The 19,299-nt window shown below is 35.2% G+C and overlaps 9 protein-coding genes across 10 annotated transcripts; 3 read left to right on the top strand and 6 right to left on the bottom strand.

The window, feature by feature from the left end:
- Positions 1-366: 366 nt before the first annotated feature.
- Nup54_0 (probable nucleoporin Nup54) lies at positions 367-3,195 on the bottom strand. The gene is made up of 7 exons (XM_011190326.3): positions 2,924-3,195; positions 2,322-2,438; positions 1,999-2,268; positions 1,564-1,933; positions 928-1,489; positions 740-859; positions 367-672 (listed from the first exon to the last, which is right to left on the bottom strand). Exons 1-7 carry the CDS (start codon positions 2,976-2,978, stop codon positions 451-453), a joined length of 1,716 nt encoding a protein of 571 aa, XP_011188628.1. The 5' UTR covers positions 2,979-3,195; the 3' UTR covers positions 367-450.
- A 482-nt stretch (positions 3,196-3,677) lies between these two features.
- Positions 3,678-5,180, top strand: LOC105216053 (transcription elongation factor SPT4). The gene is made up of 3 exons (XM_011190325.3): positions 3,678-3,917; positions 3,972-4,134; positions 4,965-5,180. The coding sequence occupies exons 1-3, from the start codon at positions 3,849-3,851 to the stop codon at positions 5,081-5,083; spliced, it is 351 nt and encodes a 116-aa protein (XP_011188627.1). The 5' UTR covers positions 3,678-3,848; the 3' UTR covers positions 5,084-5,180.
- A 1,423-nt stretch (positions 5,181-6,603) lies between these two features.
- LOC105216052 (uncharacterized) lies at positions 6,604-7,921 on the bottom strand. The gene has a single exon (XM_011190324.3). It carries the CDS (start codon positions 7,917-7,919, stop codon positions 6,741-6,743), a length of 1,179 nt encoding a protein of 392 aa, XP_011188626.2. The 5' UTR covers positions 7,920-7,921; the 3' UTR covers positions 6,604-6,740.
- Positions 7,922-8,466: 545 nt separating this feature from the next.
- LOC114804427 (uncharacterized) lies at positions 8,467-9,344 on the bottom strand. Of its 2 annotated transcripts, none has more exons than XM_029042758.2 (2): positions 9,207-9,344; positions 8,467-8,894 (listed from the first exon to the last, which is right to left on the bottom strand). In XM_029042758.2, the coding sequence occupies exon 2, from the start codon at positions 8,809-8,811 to the stop codon at positions 8,548-8,550; it is 264 nt and encodes an 87-aa protein (XP_028898591.1). In that variant the 5' UTR covers positions 8,812-8,894; positions 9,207-9,344; the 3' UTR covers positions 8,467-8,547. The 2 variants fall into 2 exon arrangements, with proteins under 2 accessions (XP_028898591.1, XP_028898593.1); XM_029042760.2 differs by lacking the exon at positions 9,207-9,344 and adding an exon at positions 9,011-9,200.
- A 68-nt stretch (positions 9,345-9,412) lies between these two features.
- On the top strand, positions 9,413-10,218 carry LOC105216050 (complex III assembly factor LYRM7). Its single transcript, XM_011190321.3, has 4 exons — positions 9,413-9,585; positions 9,646-9,789; positions 9,842-9,923; positions 9,979-10,218. The coding sequence occupies exons 1-4, from the start codon at positions 9,565-9,567 to the stop codon at positions 10,140-10,142; spliced, it is 411 nt and encodes a 136-aa protein (XP_011188623.1). The 5' UTR covers positions 9,413-9,564; the 3' UTR covers positions 10,143-10,218.
- Positions 10,186-12,047, bottom strand: LOC105216051 (peptidyl-prolyl cis-trans isomerase sig-7). The gene is made up of 2 exons (XM_011190322.3): positions 11,556-12,047; positions 10,186-11,500 (listed from the first exon to the last, which is right to left on the bottom strand). Exons 1-2 carry the CDS (start codon positions 11,947-11,949, stop codon positions 10,209-10,211), a joined length of 1,686 nt encoding a protein of 561 aa, XP_011188624.2. The 5' UTR covers positions 11,950-12,047; the 3' UTR covers positions 10,186-10,208.
- A 208-nt stretch (positions 12,048-12,255) lies between these two features.
- Positions 12,256-13,949, top strand: LOC105216047 (protein saal1). Its single transcript, XM_011190319.3, has 2 exons — positions 12,256-13,506; positions 13,568-13,949. The coding sequence occupies exons 1-2, from the start codon at positions 12,352-12,354 to the stop codon at positions 13,919-13,921; spliced, it is 1,509 nt and encodes a 502-aa protein (XP_011188621.2). The 5' UTR covers positions 12,256-12,351; the 3' UTR covers positions 13,922-13,949.
- A 20-nt stretch (positions 13,950-13,969) lies between these two features.
- LOC105216049 (protein FAM185A) lies at positions 13,970-15,483 on the bottom strand. The gene is made up of 3 exons (XM_011190320.3): positions 14,748-15,483; positions 14,500-14,683; positions 13,970-14,441 (listed from the first exon to the last, which is right to left on the bottom strand). The coding sequence occupies exons 1-3, from the start codon at positions 15,333-15,335 to the stop codon at positions 14,083-14,085; spliced, it is 1,131 nt and encodes a 376-aa protein (XP_011188622.1). The 5' UTR covers positions 15,336-15,483; the 3' UTR covers positions 13,970-14,082.
- A 1,017-nt stretch (positions 15,484-16,500) lies between these two features.
- Positions 16,501-18,619, bottom strand: LOC105216046 (translation initiation factor eIF-2B subunit gamma). The gene is made up of 7 exons (XM_011190318.3): positions 18,359-18,619; positions 18,150-18,297; positions 17,694-18,054; positions 17,472-17,618; positions 17,230-17,406; positions 16,905-17,131; positions 16,501-16,840 (listed from the first exon to the last, which is right to left on the bottom strand). The coding sequence occupies exons 1-7, from the start codon at positions 18,513-18,515 to the stop codon at positions 16,675-16,677; spliced, it is 1,383 nt and encodes a 460-aa protein (XP_011188620.1). The 5' UTR covers positions 18,516-18,619; the 3' UTR covers positions 16,501-16,674.
- Positions 18,620-19,299: the final 680 nt, after the last annotated feature.

Here is a 19,299-nt window from a genome sequence, read left to right as displayed (position 1 = left end):
TGCATCTCACACCTGCAATCAGCAACACTGCAATATTTTTGAACTTGCTCACATCTAAATACAAGTTCAAAGTTATTTCAAACATCATTGCAATCAAGACATGATAGCTTTACTGAAGCAGGAAATATTGAAATTTTACAAAAACAACTCTGCAGACGCATAACTTGAGCTTAAACGAATACATACATATATAAATATAAGTATTTTACTAGTTGTGCTTAAACAAGTTGATTATAAAAATTCTATAAAACATTAAAATCGACTAGTATTTTAAACACCTAACGATGTTGAGATGTTCACAAAACCTTTGATATTTTCAAACTATAATTTCCAAGTCTTCTACCACATTTTAATATCAAAAACTCATTATTGCACAAATTCAAAACCTTTTTTTAACTTACTTCAAATAAATTTTATTAAAACTCCTTTGATTTACATTAAGCACTATTATTAAACGCGTACCAGCTCCGGCATACCCTCTATAATGATTTTTAATGATTTCAAGTCCTTTGTAACAGTATCGGTCAGCACTTCCATCGCTTTCTGTTGCATTGCTAAAAATGATTTCATTTCCTCCTCACTATCCTTGTCGATAGCGTATTCACTGCCACCGGTGAACGCATATTGATTCCGTTGCATACGCATCTGTGATAACAATTCGCTGAGACGTCCCTTTAGAATTGAAAATAATAAGTATTAAATAAAAGTAATGAAATCGTCAATGCAAAAAAAAACCTACCTTGAATTGTGTTGGCGCAGAAACTAAAGCTTGCATATTCTCTAACTTTGTGCGTAGCGCTTCCTCCTCTGGCGTCAACGCCAGTCCGATTTTCCGTGTGCACTCTTGCTTCACAATAATCTGTAAATAAATAAAAATAAAATTAAAATTGTAATAGTTTTCAATTAAAAATGCACAATGGTTATTACTTTTAAGATGTTGTGACTTAATTCCGCCAATTTTCGCTTGTGCTCCATTATCTTTGCTGTTGCTGCAACGTGTCGCTGCCTTAGCTCAGCTAAATCCTTTTCCACTTTCTTCAAATAAAGTGCATGTGTTTCGGTTTCACTCTCCTGACACTTGGTGCGCCACTTCAGATCGTTGAAGCCAATCATTGGCACTGGTATAAATTTCGTTGTATCCGGATTATCTAATTTTGCTTGGCGCCACATGCGTGGATCGACGCCCTTTGGTGGATTCTCTAGATACTCCTTAAGTTGATCCTCATCGGGTAATACTAATGCCAGGACCTCAACAATGCCAAGATTTCCTAATTGGGCTTTCACGTTCGCCTGATTCAGATAATTCGAAACATCACTGGCGAGTATACGTTTAGTTTCGTTCGGCGACATTTGTGAACGCTCTTCCACATAAATCACTAATTGACACTTTTTCTCTTCGTGCTCTTTACTTGACTCTATATTTATAGCAAGATTTGGTTTATTGCCAAATATACCATTTAGGGATGAGATTATTTGCTGCTGTTGAGCCCTATAAAAATGTTAGCACACATATGTAAGTTAATAACCAATCAAAGGGGATTTGCGTTTTACAGTTGTTCTTACCTAACTTCAGCCAGCGGTTTGTTAAAATTCAATGCGACTAATCCCATTTTATTGTCTTTTCCAGGCAATCGGCTGTAGCCCATTGCTTTGAAACGACAGAGATAGTTTTGCGGCGTAATTTCCACAGGCACGGCATTTTGAGAATAAAATGATTTTCCAGTTCCCCACATCGCCTGCAAATAATTCCATTTTGCTATAATTGTGTCGCGCTCATCACCGTAAATGGATACACTGAAAATGGACTGTGAGAAGGCTTCATCTGGCGATAGTTGTGGAGCTTGCTGCTGTGGTTGTCCCAGCATAAAATTAGTGGCACCACTAAAGCCGCCAAATCCAGGTGTTACAGTTGTAGCAGCCGGTTTTCCGAAAGCTAGAAACAACAAATATTGCAAAGTCAATTGAGTTATTTTTATAATAGATTTTATACGAATTTACTTGAACCAAAGGCACTTCCACCGGTACCGAAACCACCAAAAGCATTCGTTTGTGTACCGAATCCTCCAAAAGCTGGCGCTGTTGATGTTGTTGAAGTTGTACCGAAACCACCAAAGCCGGGAGCACTAGTGGCAGCAGTAGTTCCAAAACCACCAAACGCAGGCGCTGCAGATGTTGCCGTGCCGAAACCGCCAAAGCCCGTCGTATTGGTGGCTGTTGCTGTACCGCCAAAAAGCGATGGCGCAGATGAAGTAGCCGCAGTTCCAAATCCTACACTTAATATTTTTAATTTGTAATTTGATTACGAAACTAGTGAAAATTACCTGTGGCACCAAAGGCTGATGTTCCAAAAGTTGGAGCTGCTGTTGATGTTGCTGTGCTACCGAAAGCTGGCGCTGCTGTCGGCGCACCAGTACCAAATGTAGAAAATAACCCGCCAGCTATTAAGAAACAGTTCAGATGATTAAAATAGAAGACGTACATATATAGATCAAGCTGCGATTAGAAACATAGTGACTGTTTAAGCTTCTTATCAGTAAATATTACAAAGCTTTAATCACAGCACATTTAGTTCTTTATAAACCCTTGAACGTAAGGTATTGCAAATCATTTTTAAAGCATTACAATATGTACGCTGTTATTTTTATTGTACTGCACTTACTGGTTATTTATGTGTGTTTTATGGTATACAACAAAAGGTATTATTTCTTGATTTTATTCAGTTAAGCGTATCTAACAAAGTAATTTTTTAAGTATCGCTTTGAAAGATGCGCGCATTAAAAGCATGGATGATGCGAAACGTCTGCTGCTTCCCACATTTAAGGATAAACCTTTAAAACATCTACGAAAAGCTGCTTGATGTCGATATTACAATTTGTGTAAATAATTTCATAATTTGTTTAACTTGACTCCTTCAGAAACTTACGTTTAGCCGGCGTGCTTGTGGCGCCCAACGAAGTGTTTCCGCTGAAGAATGACATTTCGTCACAATATGTATTTTTTTACGTTATTATATTTAAAATAAAAGTCACAATGCACTGAATATAATTTTTATGTCGGGATAACGAAAATTTAGAAGTTAGAGCAAATATTTCATGCTTAATTGTTTATTTTTGTACAAAAATTTATTGGCGGTAGTAGAACGATAGACAAAATTTGGCAACTGTCATTAAATTTGCCACAAAAAATCCAGGGCAATGTCAACGTTGCCGTTTAATCTTTGCTGATATAATTTATACAATTAACAGAATCAAAAATTGTCTCTCAAATGGTAGAATTAATTCGATAATACAGTATAAATATATTATTTTAATTTGTTTATTTTTTTTAATTTATAATATATATATATATGTATTAATTTTAAACCTTAAGAAGATAAGTGAAATTTATTTGAATGATGTATTTTGAAAAATTCACCTCAATGTGTTTTATAATTAATCCATATTGTTCACTTGATCTAAAAAAATAGGTGCTTAACCTCCGAAAAACTTTTTTTGTCATAGAATAGAGATAAATATCATTACAATTGTTCCTACTGAAATTTTTGTAAATCTCTCCCTTCATGGAGATGAAAAGTGTTTTACTAACATATATGAAATAAATATTTATTTCCTAAAAACAAAAGTGTGGCAACACTACTCTTATAATTGACAATCGCTGTCAAAACAAATTTTTTGATCAAAGCGAATTCATTCTTGTTTTAAATTTGCATGTTGAGAAGGCATTTTCACAGTGGCAACATATATTTGTTTACTCTACTCATAGTGTCCTAAAAGTTTAATTCTAAAACCGTATTTAAGCATAACTAAGTTAGTTGTTCACAAAAATTAAAATATAAAAGCAAGCTAGCAATGTCTTTCGATACAATACCAAAGGATTTACGTGGACTGCGTGCTTGCTTAGTGTGTTCACTTGTTAAAGTAAGTTTTTATATATTTTAATATGATATTAGTTTAAATGCCATTTAATTGTAGAGTTTCGATCAGTTCGAATGTGATGGCTGCGATAATTGTGACGAGTTTCTTCGCATGAAAAACAACAAAGACAATGTATACGACCACACAAGCAACAATTTCGATGGTATTATTGCATTGATGAGTCCAGAAGATTCCTGGGTAGCGAAATGGCAACGAATCGGTATGTTATATATCATGGGGAAACGTTAGTATAATATCACAGGCTTTCGGGGATAAAATGGGTATGGTTGGAAAGAGTAGGTTCTCCAGATTCCCACGTCACTGTTGACTGTCATAACTTCGAAGTTGTAGATAATTTCGTATACCTCGGAACCAGTATCAACAACACCAACAATGTCAGCCTCGAAATCCAGCGCAGAATCACTCTTGCCAACAGGTGCTACTTTGGACTGAGTAGGCAATTGAACAGTAAAGTCCTCTCTCGACGAACCAAAATCAAACTCTACAAGTCGCTTATCATTTCCGTCCTGCTTTATGGTACAAAAGCGTGGACGATGTCAACATCCGATGAGACGGCACTAGGAGTTTTCGAGAGGAATATTTTGCGCAAGTTGTCTGAATGGACGAAAACACTCCAGCTCTGAAAGTGTTCGATGCAGTACCCGCCGGAGGAAGCCGAGGGAGGGGAAAGCCTCCACTCCGTTGGAGGGACCAGGTGGAGAGCAACCGGTTACACTTGGAATCTCCATCTGGCGCCGAACTGCGAAGGAAAGAGAGGAGTGGCGCGCTCTCATCAATTCGGCTATAACCGGCTAAACAGTTGAACGCCAATCACATACATACATACATATAGCTGCAGCTGACATATAGTTTTAGATATTCGCACTTAAAGTTTAAAAACCTCTTTCCAACAATAGTATACTAAAGCCGACCGTATTTCATCATCATTAATTGAGAAAATTTGTGTTTTTGCGAAATAAAATAGTAAAACCTGTAAAATTCTTAGAATGCTATTTCAATTATCTGAGATAATAATCTCTTTCTTTACAGGACGTTTCACGCGTGGTGTATATGCTATATCTGTGTCAGGCAACCTTCCACAAGCCACTCTGCGCGAAATGAAGAGCCGTGGTATTCCATACAGATCAAGAGACACAAGTCAACGTTAACCCTTAATGTAGTTTTTCAAATACAATAAATTATTCAATTTTTTTTTTAACTTTATTATAATTGCAATGTAATAAACAAAGCTGTGTGCAAAATCAAGCATTAAACAAGTTTTTTCGGGTTCGGGTGCAACCTTTTATACTCTCGCAATTTATTGATGTACTTTTATAAAGATAACACCATTCGACCCATATATTCGGCATAAAGTTCAATAGAATAACGAAAATCATCATAAATAGTATGTGGGGACTGAGATAATTCCTGAACCGATTTCATTCGTTTTCACCACCAAGATACAATATATCGAAGACTATACGCTCACTTAATTTTATATTACCTATAATTAGGTATATGGGATCTGGGGGATGTTATGACCCGATTTTAACCATTTTTGGTACAGAGACAAACTGTTATAAAAAAAAGAATTCAGAGGGAATGAATTACATTAAAATATCTGAGAGATTTACCTATATTTTCGTTGAAAAATAACCCTTAGGCACTGAGTTCTTCATGTTCGATGTTGAAAAGTCATGGTCCGATTTTGACAATTTTTCCACAAGTGATGACATAGCTCATATACAGTATTTGTGTAAAGTTTTATTCCGTTATCTTTATTGGTTCCTAATGTATATATTATAAAGTGAACGAATCAGAAGAATTCAAAATTGAGTTATATGGGAAGTAGGCGTGGTTGTGAACCGATTTCGCCCATATTCCACCCGTGTCACCAGGGTGTCAATAAAGTGTTATATGCCGAATTTCATTAAAATCGGACGAGTAGTTTTTGAGATATGGTTTTTGACCCATAAGTGGGTGACGACACTCCCATTTTCCAAAAAAAAAAAAAAAAATCTCACTGTAGCTTCTTTCTGATATTTCTTCTGTAAAATTTAGTGTTTCTGACTTTTTCGTTGGTGAGTTAACGCACTTTTAGTGATTTTCAATATAACCTTTGTATGGGAGGTGGGCGTGGTTATTATCCGATTTCTTTCAATTTTTGACTGTAAAGTTTGGTTTATATAGCTTTATTGGTTTGCGAGTTATATACAAAAAACATATTTGGAGGCGAGGTCACGCACACTTTTCAAAAAGAATTACATCCAAATGTGCCCCTCCCTAATGCGATCCTATGTTCCAAATTTTATTTTCATAACTTTATTTATGGCTTAGTTATGACACTGTATAGGTTTTCGCCATTTTGTGGGCGTGGCAGTGGGCCGATTTTGCCCATCTTCAAAAGCAACCTCCTCAGGGTGCCAAAGAATATGTGTTCCAAGTTTCATTAAGATATTTTAATTTTTACTCAAGTTATCGCTTGCACGGACGGACAGACATCCAGATTTCAGACATCCACCTCATCCTTTATATATATAACACCATATCTAACTCTTTTATTTCTTGCTGACACAACCGTTATGTGAACAAAACTATAATACACTGTGCAACATGTTGCGTATGTATAAAAATATATCAATTTGTGCAAATTCCTAATTTGGCTTAATAATATTTAAGACAGAAAAAGTTGTTTACACATATTCTACATGATTATATTGTTCACAATTATTTTACATATTCAGTTTTTACACGACAATTATTGATTATTGGTAGGCAATAGACAAATAATTAATTTATTTATAGTTCATTCAACATTTCGAAAAACTAGTCCTCGAAATCATTAATACGTAAACCTTCGCCGCCAGCTGTGGTTGCTTGCACCCCAAATCCAGCGGATTCTAATTCTTCTTTCAACTTCCAGTAAACTTCGTTACTCTCGTAATTTTCCGGCAAAAGCACGACAGCAAAACCACCAGCTCCTGCTCCTGTTATCTTGCTGAAGAAACCACGCTTAAAAGCGATGGCAAATATCTGCTCCAATTTTGGATGTGTAACACCGATAGCTTTAAGCAGATCGTTGTTTATTTGGAACAAACGCTCCAGTTTTTCAAATTTTACACTATCATCCTTAGCATTGCCAAAGCTTTCGTACAATGGTATGGCATCTGCTACTATCTCTTCGCAAGCGTCCCAAATGGAATCGATTACCTTTGGAAATGTTTCCCACAGGTGACGTACTTTGGCAACAATGTCTGCGGTGCTGCGATTAACACGACTATCAACCAACATGATATTGAGTGGCCGCTGTATGTTAAGCGACTGAAATCCTTGACCTTTAACAAATTTTAGCATTCCACCGTATGTTACCACAGTGTTATCAACTCCCGATGGCGTACCATGCATAATACGTTCCGATTCATAGGCCCACTGAGAGATAAGCGCGCGATTTTCCAATTTAAGGTATGACTTCTCATCGAAATGACCGGTGATAAGTAAAAATGCCGCCGCTAGTGTGGCGCCGAATGATGCAGAACTTCCTAAACCAGATCCAACATTCAGTTCGGTGTCAAGATGAATTCTGAATCCAGATTTTAAAGTAAGTTCGCTCGGCGCTGCAAGTACTGCGCCAGCCAATAGGTAGTATATGGATAAAAATGTTTTTTGAGATTGTTGGTGTTTTGGAGAGTTACTGGTGGAGCCATCGAATTGCTTTGCAATAACAGCGCGTACATCTTCAAGTAGTTTTGCCGTACAATCCAGTTTATTCTCTGGATATTCCTCACGAAAACCTTTAATAAAATCATTAAATTGCTGCAATTGAATTTCAAAGGTGCAATTCAGCGTCTCCAAATTAAAAACGGCGACATCACTCTCTGGTTGTGGGTAGAATAGTAATTTCGTTGACAGTCCGACAGCGGCTGCCAGAGCAGGTTTTTTATAAACGACTGCATGCTCACCGTGGAGAATTACTTTGCCGGGCGCAATAATTTGAAACTTGTTCATGGTTCGCCGGTTAATGTTTGCGTTGGTTTTCAGTTTATGTACGCTGTTTACTTGTTCTGTTGGTGTAGAAAAAATTGAATAAATATAGAAAACGATCGGGTATCTAGTTTACACACACGAATGCATAAGGAATGAGCTGGCCACGTTTCAAACAAATTTGGAATTGTGTTATATTACTTAACGTTTCGTAGTCGTTTGTTATGCAAATGGGGTCGCTTGACTTTTCATTCGTAGATCGGTTATCAATGCATTTCCACTTCATACGAATTACAACGAAACGTCTTTGGAGTTGTATTTATATTTTTAAATGTTTTGGTTGAAATTTTACAACGCTTGAGATATGTACGCATGCGCAATTTAATACGTATAATAGTTGTAGATATATGTATTTATGTATGTAGATAGCTGATAAATATACTTTCACTTTCTGGGCAATATATATGAACGAGATTTCCGGTTTTTAAGCTCTGCTAAATATCTCGTTTTCTTTTCCACCATAAGATACAATTATCAAAACTGGTTTAAGTTGACCGTTATTGTCTGGATATAATATAGAATACAAGTCCCAGATCATAAAAGAAAACATCAATGTGTATGCGATGACCAAAAGTATACGTATAATTTTATCCTATAAGGTCTGTTGCACTTTTTCCCACTCTTCGGGTGTGTACGATTTTTGAGAGAATGCGTGAATTTCCTTAAGCTCCTCTGTTAGAGCACTATTCACTAAGCGATGTTTCTGCAGCAATGTCTTACCACGGAATGCCTCTGAAACAATAGTAACACTGAATTTACCACCACAGCCGTCCGATTCGTCGATCGCATTTACGTATAGCGCTCCCAATTTATCCGCTAGTTTGTCTTCCAAATACTTTGACGTATATTTGCTCATTTTAATTCCAATTCAAGCTACCAATTGACTTCAACTTCTCGCAGCTGTCGTTATGGGTTCGGTAGCGGTAGTTGCCTGAAAGACTAACCAAACGAGTGTACTTTGTTATTTTCTCATATTATTATGTTATTAAATAACAAGTTGTGCCAAACAATTACAAATGTTCGAGAGCAAGTATATACATAATTTCAGTATATACCTGGTAAATATATGTATATGTAAATAATTATTAATGCAACAGTTCTCCGTTTTGAATATAAATTAGTTACTGCCTTTGTTGGGATACATATTTATACACAAATTTGTTCAGGTAACTACATAAGAACGTTTACGATTGCCCACATTGGACAGCCAAACTAATATTTCAGGTTATTTCTATTATTTATCACATTTACCTTCTATTTATTACGCGCCGTGGGCAGGAACTTTTGTTTGACAAAAATTTCTCAGGCAGTTGTGAAACGAGACTCGAAATTAACTGCATCTTATTGGAATTTCTAAAATAAATTTAAAAATCAAACATTGGGCTCGATTAATTTTTAACTTACAGATTATAAATTTAAACAATATTTTGTATGTGTATATTTTATTTTAAAAGAAAAAAATTGCGGCTTATGTGAAATGTTTTGAAGTAGATATATTTCTTAATAACACCCTGTGTTATCAGCTGTTGTACATATGTATTTCAACAAGACTAATCGGCGCTGTTTCATTAAGTTTATATAAATAAAAATTTTAAGTTGAATTAACAACATGTCCCAACTGCGGCGAGAAGTAAGTGAATATATTTTAATAAAGAATGTCAAAAGTTACCAAACATTACGCTGTCATTAGGCTTTAAGAGCGTTTAAGAAGTTGCATCGCACTAGGCAATTTGTGTTCCAAGGAGACGAGTTAACGTTGAATGCCGGACGGAAAGAAATAAATGAACAGTTTCGAAAAAATCAAAACGAAAGAAATGAGGATGAAATAAGAAAGGTGTGCACAAGTAAATTTTATTGTATTCTTAGTGTACATTTCTATACCTTAGATGATAAAACTGGCCAATGACGTTGACAAAGAACTGCGCACAAGTGTTATACAAGCTGTCCAAGAAAAAGAAGGAGTATATAGTAAGACAACTTATTAAATTTAAAATAAAAAGTGCTAATAACTGTACATTGGTAGCTTTACGTATAACGGAAGAAACGACACGTTTAGACAACGTTGTTTTCAACCCAGATGCTATAATTGAGCGACCAACTTCCCGAAACCGTAAAGGAAATCCTACGAGCGGCTGTTGCGGAGGACAAAATGCATCAACAACAGAATCAATAAATAACAAATGCTGAATACTTGTGTTTAAAACCAATGTGAAAATAAGACGAACAAAAATTCAATAGTAATTAAAAACTTTATTATTTCCTATGTCTGCTTTTACTTTTATGTGTCTTGCTCTTATTTTTCTTCTTTTTCACTATTTTATTTTTTCGTTTTTGCCGTTTCTTCTCATCAGATGTGTCACTAGACGCGTCGCTACTACTTCGAGATGAAGTACTGGATGAGCTATGACTGTCTGAACTTGATGATGTGCTCTCTTTTCTACTTCGCTTTGCTTTTTTTGGTTGCTTCTCGGATACATTTCTAATCCTTTCATTTTGTCGTCTACTGTCTAACTGCTTTCCACTACTTTTTCGATCGGAATACTCTCGTTGGCTTTGTTTTTCATTGTGTCGTCTATAGACCTTTGATTCATTATACTTGTTGTTTCGATCTCTATCTGGGGAATATCTTTTAGATTGCCCCCCACTGCGACTACGAGATCGCCTGGAACGGTCTCGTGTCGATCTCTGCTCCCGGTCCATATTTTCATTATATCGACTTTGTCTCCGGTATGAACTATTTTCTCGCTCATATCTGTAACTATTTTCTCGCCTTCCTTCTCTTTCACGTTGCTCACGATGGCGCTCTTCACGGGCTAATCTACGATCTACTGTACTGTTTCTTTCTGAACGCTCCCGATCAGCGACTTTCCGATCGCGATCATCCGTTTTATATGTTTTGTTTGGTTCCCGTAAGTTGTCAAATTCATTTCTTTTTAAAGAACCCTCTACTCCGCGGCCTTTACCACGCCATTTCACTTTGGCCACGGATTGTGAAAAGTCCACATGAATACGCCTGTCATCAATTAATACGTTGTCCATTTTAAAATAAGCTGCTTCACACGCTTTCTGCTCTTCAAACTCAACAAATGCGTATTGAAGTGAGTCGCCTGATTTTTTATCACGAATTACTTCACAATTTTTTACTTTACCAAAGCGGCTAAAAATAATTTCTAAATCGTCATCAGTCGTCACTGGATTTAGTTTGCAAATGAAAAGCACATTTTCAGGTGGAGCCATTTCTGCATCCGGCAAATCCCCAACTATCTCAAGGATAGTTGCTCGCGCTTTTGCTTCACGTTCCGCAAGCATCTCTTGCAACTCTTCCGTAGTTTTTCCATCTGTATCGTCAATATCTTCATCTGCAGCAATACGACCATTTTGCAAACGTTGAGGTGTGGGAGATGGAGAGCGACTTGGCAATACAAAGTTACGCGGATCTGGAAAAGGATCTTCTAATATAACTGTATGAGTTATGCGAATGTCTTGATAAGGTCGAAAGTTATCATCTACAATCGCCTCATTTATTTTCCGAAGCGTCTCGTGTCCTGAAATATAAAAAAATATTTTGTAATTTGTAAGTATTTTATATATATTTCTTACCTTCTACCACTTCACCAATAACACAATGTGTGCCATCTAATGAGGATAAATTTGGCGCCAATGTAAAAAAGAATTGAGATCCAATTAAATTTTTCCCAGCAGAAACTAGCGACAAAAGACCAGCAGAAGAATGGTAAATTTTTGGTAAAGTTTCCGCTTCAAAAAACCGCTTATCGGGTCCATCCACATCACCCCAAATAGAACTACCGCCATTGCCCACGCCGGTAGGATCACCGGTCTGTGCAATGAAACCACGTTCAATTGTGTGGAAAAGATTATAATTATAGTATTTCACTTTACATAGCTTAATGAAATTAAGACACGAAATCGGGCGCTCATCCACAAATAGGTCAACAGTTATATCACCTACTGTGGTTTCAACTACGACCGACATATTTAATAAATTTCTTGGCTTTTTAGCAGTCAACAAAAAATATAATCACAATAAATGTAAATCCAAAACCAACTTTTCTAATACGCAAGATTGTATCAGCAACGAAACACAAGGTGTAAAGAATATTTTAAAAAATTTAGATTTAATTAAATGAATTTTTATTTCCAAAAAATATTCAAATTATTGATGTTACAGTACAAACCAAATTGTAAATTTCGAATCTACAAATTAAGTTTTAATTTTTTCAACTGATTTAACTCCTATGATTCAACAATTACATGCAAACAACAGGGTAATCAATATTCGCAAAATGTCGACATCAAAACAACGCAGCTATCATGATACAAAACATTTAAATTTCATTTGTTTATTAGAGAAAATAGTAAATATAAAGGATTCTAAATGGAAAAAGATAATATAACGCAAAGTTCCACTAAAACCACGGAAAATATAAAAGACCAAGATGGTCTAGTGAATCAACTCGTAAACGATGATAATTCAATCAAGGGTGAGACCTCTAATTTGTCTGTACATCCTGATGGTAGTGATCAAGTTGAAGAGGACCTGGCGCTTATGCGCGGTGATGCCATTGGTACTACATTGTATAGTGAACGTTTTGTGCTCTCCACATTGCTTAAACTCACCAAACTGGAAAAGGAACTGGCGGAAATTGAGAGTTTTGAAAATGACTTATGTTCAGTTTGGGATATGACGATTGAAGAGGATGTTGTCCATCTGCTTCTGGAGCATAATGTACTAGATCTCTTTGCTCATTGCATAAATGCAACAACCGACAAGCGTTTAGTTGAAATATTAGTGGGTATTTTAGGAAACATGTGTAATTTTAAAGAATCCCGTGGTGCACTCGTTATTGACAATTCATTGGTTCAAATACTTCTTGACCTAACCAATTGCTCTGATTCCCCTACACTGCTCCAACTCACGCGTCTATTTTCAGTTGTCCTAATACATGCTGACCGTCAGACAGCATTGCAGTGGTATCAACATATATCACTTTGTCCCGATTTCATCAAAAATATTACGTTTATATTAGGCAATTCAATTAATGAACAATTGCTGCGTCAAACAATAGAAACTCTGAATGCTATATTAGCAAAATTTGCTCTTATAGAGCCTAATCAAGAGGTGACTAAAAACAATGAAGATGACGATTCTAATAACGTAACGTTATTACCAACATTTGAGCAGCTCTTTGTCAATGAATCTTTAATAAAAGCCACTACGGAAGCATTCCTAGCTCTATTGCCAAGGAGAGATAATCCGGAATTACAAGAAAATCATGATGAAGATAATGATGACGTTGAAAGCACGATTATGCTAACACAGAGCACACATAATTTAATGCAAATTTTTCTCAACATTCATTGTATTTTAACTCAGTATGATAACTTATCGCAAAATAGTTATTTTCCACATATTGATTCACTGATGGACTGCTTGGGTTGTATTCTCGAACCGCTTTGCAATCCTAGGTATATAGAACACTTGACCAATCAGGAACAAGATCTTTTGGACAGCATCAATGATATCTTCGAGGTGGGTTTAATGCATGTAATAATTAATATACGTAAAATAACTAGTGTACATATATATTTAGTCACTAGGAGATCCTTTTGATGAACGTTGCCTTATATATACAATCAGTATTTGGAATCTGTTAAGATTGGAAAATGAGCGACTTGCCCGAAAGACCCCACCTGAAAATGGCTTTGAAGATAATGCATTTAAAGAAGATGAATTTAATTTTGAAACCGGTTACCTAACAATACTCGATATGATAGTGCGTGTCATAAATGCCGCTACCGATCTGCAATTGGAAAATGCTTTGAAAGAAAATCTTGATGACAATATGAGGAATTTGCAAAGCACCCTTAGTATTGGCGATAATGAACAACCATCAAAGCAATGTTATCTAAAAATACAAAAAATCTTAGAAAATTTACAGAAATAATAATTGATAATAAAAATGTTAAACATTATTCCAGCTGAAAATTCAAAATTTATTAAGCCAGTACTATATGTTATTAATTTATTGAACAACATTACAGTTACTTAATCACAACAATTTTAGAGTATCATATTGTTACTGCTTTGAGTTTGATTAGTTTCTGTCTACTTGTGTTCAGATCTGTCCAGTTGTTCACGTAGGGAGTCCATCCAAGATAATTTGCCAAGTTTAACTTCGCCACTACTATGTACTATCAAATTACTTGATGCATTCGTAGATTTTGAGTTACGAAAGAGTGTATGATTATTAATCACACAATCCTCTAGATGCGAAAGTGAACCATCAAGCACTACGGCACGGGATGTCACCTCAATGTTGGATTGTTCTTCAATGCACTCTGAGATGTTAATTATAGCTTGCTCAATACCATTTGCCTTTACCACGTTTTCGCCAGCCAGTTCGGAAAGTTGCAGATTTAATTTTCCTCCGTTAGTACGCACCGTGAGATTACCATGAACTCCAGCTAATAGAGCAATAATTACAGATTACAGTGCGATTCTTTAAACAAGAAACAAGCTTACTCATATTTAGTTCTCCACTTTTTTGGACATCTACTTCAGTTCTTTTGTGTACGTTTTTTAATTGTAAAGAACCTGTATTTGTTACAAATTTCGACTCTTCTACATAGCAGGAGTTTGTAGTGATGTTACCAGCATCTGTCTTACAAGTCAGCTGATCGCCTTGCAGCTTGTCTAATGAAATATTCTGCAACAATATAGTAGATATTTTAATTATTATTTATATTTGTTTTATTATTCAGCTCACGCACTCCTAAATCCTTTGTCTCCACAACAGTAACTCTACCCAAGAGCATACCTTTGCAAGATATATTTCCACCAGCACTGTCTAGAGTTAGATTATCTGCACGTATTTCCTTTGTTTCTATGTTTTTTTGAGCTCGAACATTAATTTCCGAGCTAAATATGTTTCGCACTGTAACGCTATCATTAGCCTCAATATGCAAATCCGATCGTATGGGTATTTCCAGATTACAATGGAAATCTAGAGCATTTGCATCTTTATTTATTACAATATTTACCAGTCTTTCATCTTCACTCACATCTACGTGCATATTAACAGGGCAATTGCGTGCGTGTCCTCCATGCAGTTCAGCGATGAGAACATTTGCATCAGGGTACTCATGCACGTCGGCAGCCTTGACTTTTAAATAAATGTCGGTGCGAATATTAATTCGTGCGAATGGATAAATGTAACGCATGGTTTCCTGATGCACTTGTTTATTGGGTGGATTTCCTGCCAACATATTACTCATCTTTTTTGGTTTTATGTATTTTTTGCCATACAATCGGAGTTGATTAGATCGCATTAGCGGCGACAGGCGATGAATCAACAGCATTTCCTATTGGACGCAATAAAATATCTATTTTTATATTTAAAGTTACTTTCTAACTTCAGCTGCTTTTTTGAGAATAATATAAATGTTTGTATATGAAGTATATTTAGAATAACTAGGTAAAGAAAATAGAAACTAGAATTTGGTTACCAAAACAAAATGAAAACATTGACAATTGAATGCTATCCTATAATATTTCATTATCTACTTTTTATACTCTCGCAACAAAAGATGCTAAGAGAGTATTACAGTTTTGTTCACATAACGGTTGTTTGTAAGTCATAAAACTAAACGAGTAAGATATAGGGATAATGGAAAATGATCAGGGTGACGAGACGAGTCAAAATCCGAATGTCTGTCTGTCCGTGCGTCCGAGCAACAGATAACTTGAAAAATTTAGACATCTTGACGAAACTTGGTACACATATTCCTTGGGACCGTGAGAGGGATGCTTTCGAAAATGGGAAAAATCGGTCCACTGCCACGCCCACAAAATGCCGAAAACCGAAAACACATAAAGTGTTATAACTAAGCCATAAATAACGTTACAAAAGTAAAATTTGGTACAAAGGATCATCCTAGTAAGGGCCATATTTGGATGTAATTTTTTTGGGGAAGTGGTCGTGGCCCGCCACCAAATAGGGTTTTTGTATATATCTCGCAAATCATTAAAGCTATATAAACGAAACTTTCTGCATTACGTACAATACACCATGAAAATAGTTGAAATCGGATAATAGCCACGCCCACCTCCCATACAAAGGTTAGGTTGAAAATTACTAAGTGAGTTAACTCACTAACGAAAAACGTCAGAAACACTAAATTTTAAAAATTTAAAATATCTTAGCCAAATTAAGGGAGCATATAACCTTAGATATAATGTATGTTGGTAATGAAATTGAGTGAAATCGGTTCACGAATTACCATTGCTATATATGATGGGTCAAATTGTGTGTTATCTTAATAAAAAATATAGCAATAAATTGCGTGAGTATAAAATGTTCGGTTGCACCGGAACTTAGCCTTTCCTTACTTGTTTTCTTTAATTTTTGTATTAAATTCAACTAGTCCTCTCCGAATGTATTTTAATAGAAAAAAATATTATTTATGGACAGTTCGAGGTCTATCAATGATTTGTAAAGAAATTATGATTAAAACAATTTCGGCATCAGGAATATTTTCAAACATAGATTTTTATTTAATTTTCTTGCATATATGTATGTATATTAGTCTGTACGTTTGATGGAATTTTCCCCAAAACGAATTTATACTGCACTCCTTCAAGTCCTCGTAAATTAAACTTGAATAAAAAACATATACATTATATAGAAAATCTCAATTTTTATTGTATATCAATCTCCATAAATCCATCAGCATTTGTTAAATGTTGATTCTCCCTCTTCGTGCCCTCTTCTACTGCGTAACTTGGTCCAATTAAACAGTTTTTCAATACACAACCTCGTTTAACCACTGCTCTGCTCCCAACAATGCAATTATCGATATTACAACTAAAAAACGGAAAATAATAAATATATAAAGCACATAAACTATTTTAGCTAACTGCAAACTCACCCTTCTTCAATAATAGCACTTGTCATTATTATAGATTTGTTAACAATATTTTTTGGGTTGATGGTGCAATTAGCACCAAACACACTGAAGTTAAGTGATGTTTTCTCTGACAACTTTGCACTATCTCCAACTGCGATTTCCTTTGTTTGAGTTGAGTTTATGACGGCATTTGATGAAATTAGTGCGTGTTCCTGATCGTTGAAAATTTTTGGCCAAATATTGGAAATCTAAAAATAAAATAGTTTATGTCATAAGTGTATAAAAATATGTGTGTGGCAAATCTTGGACGGACATAAACTCCAGTATAATTCCCATTCTTATCTACCTTTTGATTAATGGCAAAAAAGCTTAGCGTAGTGTTCACACGCACACCAAGACTTTCTTTAGGTGCCACAACAGCATAACAGCGAATTAAATCACCATTGTATGGTTCCTTGATGCGAGAATCATTAAAGAGTGTAGCTTTCTGTATGCGTTGTTCAAGTTGTGTGTTCGAAGCATACTAAAAGGAAAAATAATATTTTTACAATTAGTTTATGGGTGTTGTAGCTGATGTGACACTCTTACATGAAATATATCATTTTCTAATTTTATGTTAACCCCCACTTCCGAGTGCATATCTGGAGGTGCAGCTGAGCTTCCCGACTTTTTAGACATTTGTTTTTTAATAAGATATGGTAAAAATTCTCCTTTAAGTGTTGAAAAGTTTTCTTTCTACAAATAATGAATATAAATATTAAGCATTCATTACATGTATTACATGTAAAAGATTATTATGAGTCATCTTACCTTCAGCAGAAAGTCGATAGTCCATTTTTTCATAACATATATATGAGAATCAACCAATCTAGAGAATATAGTAATTTTTCCATTCTTACGCAACAAATGAGCGTTTACACTCATTACTTCTTCAAAATCGCTTGTTGAAGCAAGAAATAGCAAACGGTTAGAATCAGGATGAATACCTATAAGATCACGTTCAGGTTTATGCTTTGTTTTCGGTCCGGGCAATGTTACATCTGACTCAAATCCGCTTTTGAATAGTAAGGCAGTCAAGGCTGCATCGTGTTGCCGAAATTTGTTTATTAGGGGATACAAACTAACATTTGAGACAATATCGCAGGATAATACCAAAAAATCAGACTTAATTCTGCAATCAAAAACAAATATATATACATATGTATATACATTATATGTGCTTACACGTTTAAAGTTGCTCTTAATTGAATACCATATTTATCTTACTTATCATGTATTATCCGCAAGCTATCGGCGGTGCCAAAATCACTGTCACTATCGATAGCTACAAAATCTATTTTAATTTTGAGTGGTGTTCTTTCTATCGCTTGTTGTATCTCCGAACGCTCATTTTCCAAAACCACAACAATTGCATCTTTTAATATATAAAACAGTAGATATTAATATAGAGAAAAAAATATTCGCAAATATTTTACCTTGAAAGTTATGTTGTTGTAGCATATTCAATGGATACCATAGCAATGGGTATGGGCCAATCGGCAACAAACATTTTGGCGAATCTGCCAGCACTTCAGGCAGACGTGTACCACGTCCAGCCGCTAGGACCACAGCTTGAAATTCTTGTGTAACCATTACAATTGAATTACTTTCCCTATTATTGAATTAATTATTCTTTTGAATAGCCGAGTTTAGAAACGCACGCAATATGCCAAATGGCTAAAATATAGAACTGTCAAAATCATATGTTATCGTTTGACATTCTTCATTTTGTTAGGGTGGTTTGTTTTTTTTTCAAATACTATTTTCATAAATATAATATAATATAAAATAATAAAAATAAATAAAAAACAAAAAATTAGTAAGTCTTTTCAATCAAGAGATTGATGTGACCTCTTTCAACTTAATGTAGAAATATGTTATGGTTAAAAAATATTAAAAAAAATGAAATATGCCAATGTTTTTTTTCGGAGACGTCTCCGAGTTCCATACTGCATATCTAAGAGCTGTGATAGATATCATGAATCAAAAACTCGGAAAATATTAGATTTCATACAACTATTAGCAAATCGTTGATCAATCGGTCGCATCATAGTCCCCTTGCTGGCGCGGTCTATTTGTCTATAAACTTGCACAGGTGCATCATCGCATAGAATGGCTCAATAAATGAAAAAAAAAAAATATTACACATTATTTATTATTATTATTATTTAATTATTGACAGACGAAAGCAAGGTAAATTTTGTTGGAAGTGATGCTAAACATTTGTAATGGGTTCAAAAATTCAGCATTTAACGTTAAATTTACTGAAATAACTTCTAACCACGGAAGTGAAAGCATCATGGAATAATAATGATTCTTCCGCTACTGTGTGTGATCCTCTGTAGTGGTGAACCAATTTATTTACGTCTGCATATTC

This window comes from Zeugodacus cucurbitae, chromosome 6 (assembly GCF_028554725.1).
Source record: "Zeugodacus cucurbitae isolate PBARC_wt_2022May chromosome 6, idZeuCucr1.2, whole genome shotgun sequence".
Taxonomy (NCBI): Eukaryota; Metazoa; Arthropoda; class Insecta; order Diptera; family Tephritidae; genus Zeugodacus; species Zeugodacus cucurbitae.
Note: the sequence above shows the minus strand (reverse complement) of the source record. Positions and strands in the feature narration are given on the sequence as shown.

What these genes read in the sequence shown, in the direction of transcription:
- Nup54_0 (XM_011190326.3), bottom strand. Translation starts at nt 2,978, where the DNA reads ATGTCATTCTTCAGCGGAAACACTTCGTTGGGCGCCACAAGCACGCCG. An exon ending in AAACCGCTGGCTGAAGTTAG is followed by an intron (nt 1,490 to 1,563) that starts GTAAGAACAACT and finishes ACATTTTTATAG; the next exon opens with GGCTCAACAGCAGCAAATAA. An exon ending in CTGCGCCAACACAATTCAAG is followed by an intron (nt 673 to 739) that starts GTAGGTTTTTTT and finishes TCAATTCTAAAG; the next exon opens with GGACGTCTCAGCGAATTGTT.
- LOC105216053 (XM_011190325.3), top strand. Translation starts at nt 3,849, where the DNA reads ATGTCTTTCGATACAATACCAAAGGATTTACGTGGACTGCGTGCTTGC. An exon ending in TAGTGTGTTCACTTGTTAAA is followed by an intron (nt 3,918 to 3,971) that starts GTAAGTTTTTAT and finishes ATTTAATTGTAG; the next exon opens with AGTTTCGATCAGTTCGAATG. An exon ending in AGCGAAATGGCAACGAATCG is followed by an intron (nt 4,135 to 4,964) that starts GTATGTTATATA and finishes CTTTCTTTACAG; the next exon opens with GACGTTTCACGCGTGGTGTA.
- LOC105216052 (XM_011190324.3), bottom strand. Translation starts at nt 7,919, where the DNA reads ATGAACAAGTTTCAAATTATTGCGCCCGGCAAAGTAATTCTCCACGGT.
- LOC114804427 (XM_029042758.2), bottom strand. Translation starts at nt 8,811, where the DNA reads ATGAGCAAATATACGTCAAAGTATTTGGAAGACAAACTAGCGGATAAA.
- LOC105216050 (XM_011190321.3), top strand. Translation starts at nt 9,565, where the DNA reads ATGTCCCAACTGCGGCGAGAA. An exon ending in TGTCCCAACTGCGGCGAGAA is followed by an intron (nt 9,586 to 9,645) that starts GTAAGTGAATAT and finishes CGCTGTCATTAG; the next exon opens with GCTTTAAGAGCGTTTAAGAA. An exon ending in ATGAGGATGAAATAAGAAAG is followed by an intron (nt 9,790 to 9,841) that starts GTGTGCACAAGT and finishes TCTATACCTTAG; the next exon opens with ATGATAAAACTGGCCAATGA.
- LOC105216051 (XM_011190322.3), bottom strand. Translation starts at nt 11,949, where the DNA reads ATGTCGGTCGTAGTTGAAACCACAGTAGGTGATATAACTGTTGACCTA. An exon ending in TATTGGTGAAGTGGTAGAAG is followed by an intron (nt 11,501 to 11,555) that starts GTAAGAAATATA and finishes TTTATATTTCAG; the next exon opens with GACACGAGACGCTTCGGAAA.
- LOC105216047 (XM_011190319.3), top strand. Translation starts at nt 12,352, where the DNA reads ATGGAAAAAGATAATATAACGCAAAGTTCCACTAAAACCACGGAAAAT. An exon ending in GCATCAATGATATCTTCGAG is followed by an intron (nt 13,507 to 13,567) that starts GTGGGTTTAATG and finishes ATATATATTTAG; the next exon opens with TCACTAGGAGATCCTTTTGA.
- LOC105216049 (XM_011190320.3), bottom strand. Translation starts at nt 15,335, where the DNA reads ATGCTGTTGATTCATCGCCTGTCGCCGCTAATGCGATCTAATCAACTC. An exon ending in TGGAGACAAAGGATTTAGGA is followed by an intron (nt 14,684 to 14,747) that starts GTGCGTGAGCTG and finishes ATATTGTTGCAG; the next exon opens with AATATTTCATTAGACAAGCT. An exon ending in AAGTGGAGAACTAAATATGA is followed by an intron (nt 14,442 to 14,499) that starts GTAAGCTTGTTT and finishes TTGCTCTATTAG; the next exon opens with CTGGAGTTCATGGTAATCTC.
- LOC105216046 (XM_011190318.3), bottom strand. Translation starts at nt 18,515, where the DNA reads ATGGTTACACAAGAATTTCAAGCTGTGGTCCTAGCGGCTGGACGTGGT. An exon ending in ACAACAACATAACTTTCAAG is followed by an intron (nt 18,298 to 18,358) that starts GTAAAATATTTG and finishes ATATATTAAAAG; the next exon opens with ATGCAATTGTTGTGGTTTTG. An exon ending in TTTTTGCCATTAATCAAAAG is followed by an intron (nt 17,132 to 17,229) that starts GTAGATAAGAAT and finishes TTTTATTTTTAG; the next exon opens with ATTTCCAATATTTGGCCAAA.